Source organism: Nannospalax galili, unplaced genomic scaffold, assembly GCF_000622305.1.
Source record: "Nannospalax galili isolate Female #2095 unplaced genomic scaffold, S.galili_v1.0 scaffold342, whole genome shotgun sequence".
In the NCBI taxonomy this organism is placed as follows: domain Eukaryota; kingdom Metazoa; phylum Chordata; class Mammalia; order Rodentia; family Spalacidae; genus Nannospalax; species Nannospalax galili.
The window spans coordinates 2,739,923-2,743,304 of NW_008349359.1; the positions used below are offsets into that span (position 1 = coordinate 2,739,923).

At 42.2% G+C, this 3,382-nt stretch overlaps 1 protein-coding gene across 1 annotated transcript in view; it reads right to left on the bottom strand.

Annotated features, from left to right (window-relative positions):
* The window catches only part of Ubr1 (ubiquitin protein ligase E3 component n-recognin 1), a gene marked incomplete in the record, with an annotated part of 168,776 nt that overhangs the window by 35,395 nt on the left and 129,999 nt on the right, over positions 1-3,382 (bottom strand). Inside the window, 1 exon segment of the mRNA XM_008846839.3 lies at positions 1,045-1,193. Within this exon segment, the coding sequence (XP_008845061.1) occupies positions 1,045-1,193 (149 nt within the window).

Consider the following 3,382-nt stretch of genomic DNA (forward strand, 5'->3'; position numbering starts at 1 on the left):
ATTTAAATCTAATAGGTTTGGAAGTGACTCCTAAGGTCTATCAGGAGATTTTTGTGAGGAATTTGCAGGGTAGAAAGTGGATGCTTATTCCTGAATACAAATTACGAAATAGTGCATTGTTATGAAAAAAGATTTAGTGACAAAAATGTAAATGGACCTCATTAAAAACTGCTACCAAAAATATGTATTTAAAAAAGGGCAGTCTGGGGCTGGACAGATGGCTCAGCGGTTAAGAGCACTGGCTGCTCTTACAGAGGACCTGGGTTTGATTCCCAGCACGCACATGGTGGCTAAGAACCATCCTTAACTCCCGTTCCAGGGGAATCCGAAACTGTCTTCTGACCTCCTTGGCATTGCATGACACATGCAGGCAATTCACTCACACACATAAAATAAAAATAATATTTAAAAAAGGCAACCTAAACTGGCTTAGATAAAAAATTACAGTTCTTTATATAGCATAATACCTAGTAGCTATAATCAGCAATTGTGGTAATTAAAAACTTCTGATTCTTTGTAGAAAGTGTTTACTCTGACAAAGAATTTGACAGGTTATCCTTCAGACAATTGCTAATGTCTCTCCTGAGCATCTCACACTTCGCTTTTCTTTTCTGGTAATTTTTTGTTTGTTTTTTGTTTTTGTTTGGAGGGATGACTTTGGTTTTTCTCTTCTTTCTCTCAAAGTATAAAAGAAATAAGTTACTATAAATTTCTAAGTCGATTCCCTTTTATTTGCCACTTATTCTTGATCTTCTGGTATTATAACTCCACCACATTTTTTACTCTAGTGTGCTTCATGTTATTCCTTCAAAATATCAATTTAAATTGCACAGGGCTAATATAATAGTTAAAAAAGATATAAAAAATTCCCAGACCTGATGCATTCAACCACACTAACAAACTGAAATATTAGTAGTCTTCAGATGAGTCAGAATTTTCAGAGTGATCATCAGGGAAACAAAAGAATTTTTTGGTCAATCAATGTGAATTCTACTCAACTGAAACCTCCAAACCACTAAAAAAAGAAAAATTAACAGTCTTCACCAATTGCTTGGATAGTAAAAGCACATGTGCTCCAAGTCATCATGGGGACTCGCGGATCTAGTTCATCAGGAGGCACTTTCAGTCCAATTCTATAAATTGTTGTAGCAAAGAGAATGACCATTTCCTTGATACTAGTAGAATACTTCATCCTAAAGATAAAATAAAAATAAATTTATACAGTATTTGAGAAAAAAAAGGGGCTAATCCCCGAGGTTTTATTAGGTATCTGAAACAACAGAAACAATTCCTTTTGACATTAAATGCCTTGCATCAGTTACTTCTCTCATTGTGGTGACCAACTACTACCTGACAAAAAGAAGCTTAAGGAAGGAAGGGTATATTTAGGCTCACTATTTGAGGAGACACAGTTCACAGTGATGGGGAGGGTGTGGTGGCAGAAGCAGCTTGAGGCTGGGGCAACAGGAGTATGAAGCTACTGGTGCCCATCTGGGTGGACCAGGAAGAGAAAGGAGAACACAGTGCTCAGCTAGCTTGCCCTTTGGCCCCTGTTTATTCATTCCAGTCACCCAGCCATGGGTACTGCCCACATTCAATATACTCTTCCCTCCTCAATTAATCCTCAAGAAAAGCCCCTAGGCAGACAGACAGACCCAAAGTATGCCTTGTTAACTTCCTAGGTGTTTCTTAGTCTAATTAAGTTGACACACTAAATATCACAGTAAGTAAACTGTTTTTTGTCAAATTAGAACTTCTGTAGATTTACTCAGTAAGTAAAAATGAGGAAAATAAGCCAGCTGACCTGAACTCATTATGTAGACCAGGCTGGCCTTGAACTCACAAGGATTCACCTGCCTCTGACTCCCGAGTGCTGGGATTAAAGGAGTGCGCCACCACACCCGGCTAAATTTTCATTTGTAACAAACATTTCAGTAGTAATAGGACAGGTAATATGAAAATTACTTTAAGTAGAAAAAGCATTAAGTAGTTATATTGAGAGACCTGAGTGACTCCATCTTGGATAAAGCCTCCATAGGACTGACCCAGCCCTGAGGCCTGTTCTAAGAAAAACCACAATACTTGGATCGGATAGAGAACAACTCCCCCGCCAACAGTCAATTAACCAGGGACAGGAAAGTACTAAAAGTCCAGATATCTTTTCAGAGTTCGTGAAGCCAGCAGTTTATGGTTTGGCACTGACCTGCAACCAATCAGATGCTTGCCAGGCTGAAGACCCCCTACTCCCCTACTTGCTGAACTTGCTGAAATAAACCTATAAAAACCTCTGTCTCCCAAAGCACGGGGTCTCACATCTGAGATCTGCTGAGTCAGTGACAGAGTGGACCCAAGCTTAAGCTTGCAACAATAAAAGAACCCTTGTGTGTTTGCATCGGTCGGCTCCTTGGTGGTCTTTGGGGTCTTGTGAACTGGGCCCATCTTGGGGGTTCCTCTGGGATCCCCAAGACCCCCTAGGACCCCCGAACCAGAGGGTTCTTGGATGGCCGTTAAGTGTCTGTTTCTAGTTGTACCTGTCTGTGTCTGTCCTAGCTTTTGTTCTGAGCCTTGAGGCAAACTTGTGAACAGTGTGGTCAGGAGCGGTTGGAGCGGACGCGCTAGATGACCATGACCACAGAGGTCTGGAAGACGTTCCAGACCTCAGCAGAGGGGATGGAGGGCCCCAGACTCTGTTGATTCCTGTGAAAGGACAAGGTAGGTCACTCCGGCGGCATGGCAGTTAGCCGCTGTCCTACTTTCAGTTTTTCTTCTGCATGAGCGGGGGAAGTTGTAACTTGGTCTTCTGTGTGTCTTTCTGGCTCTCTGTTTTGTCTTTGGTTGTCTATTTCTCTGTGACTGAGACAGATGCAATGGGACAGACTCCCTCTACACCCCTGGACCTGGTTCTTACACATTTTGGAGAGGTTAAGACTCGAACCCATAACCTCTCTGTTGTTGTCAGGAAGGATAAACTAATTACTTTCTGCAGGTCTGAATGGCCCACTTTCAACGTGGGATGGCCCTTGGAGGGGACCTTTGATCCTGCTGTCATTAACGTGGTTGAGAAAATTATTCTTTAACCATGTATGGGACACTTGGATCAAATATCATACATAATGGTCTGGGGAGATTTAGTTAATAACCCCCCTCCTTGGGTCAAGTTTTTTCTTCCTTTACTGAAAACTGAAGTGCTGACGGCCACAGAATGGAAAACAACAACCTAGAAAACACCTAAACCTGAAACCAAACCATCAGTACTGTCATTGTACCCTGTCTTACAGGGCAGCACAGAAGAAGACTTAATTTTTCCTCCCCCCATCCACCTCCTCCACAGGAGGTACCCCCTCTGGAACTGGCACCCCTGGTACCAGATTCTTCACAGGCA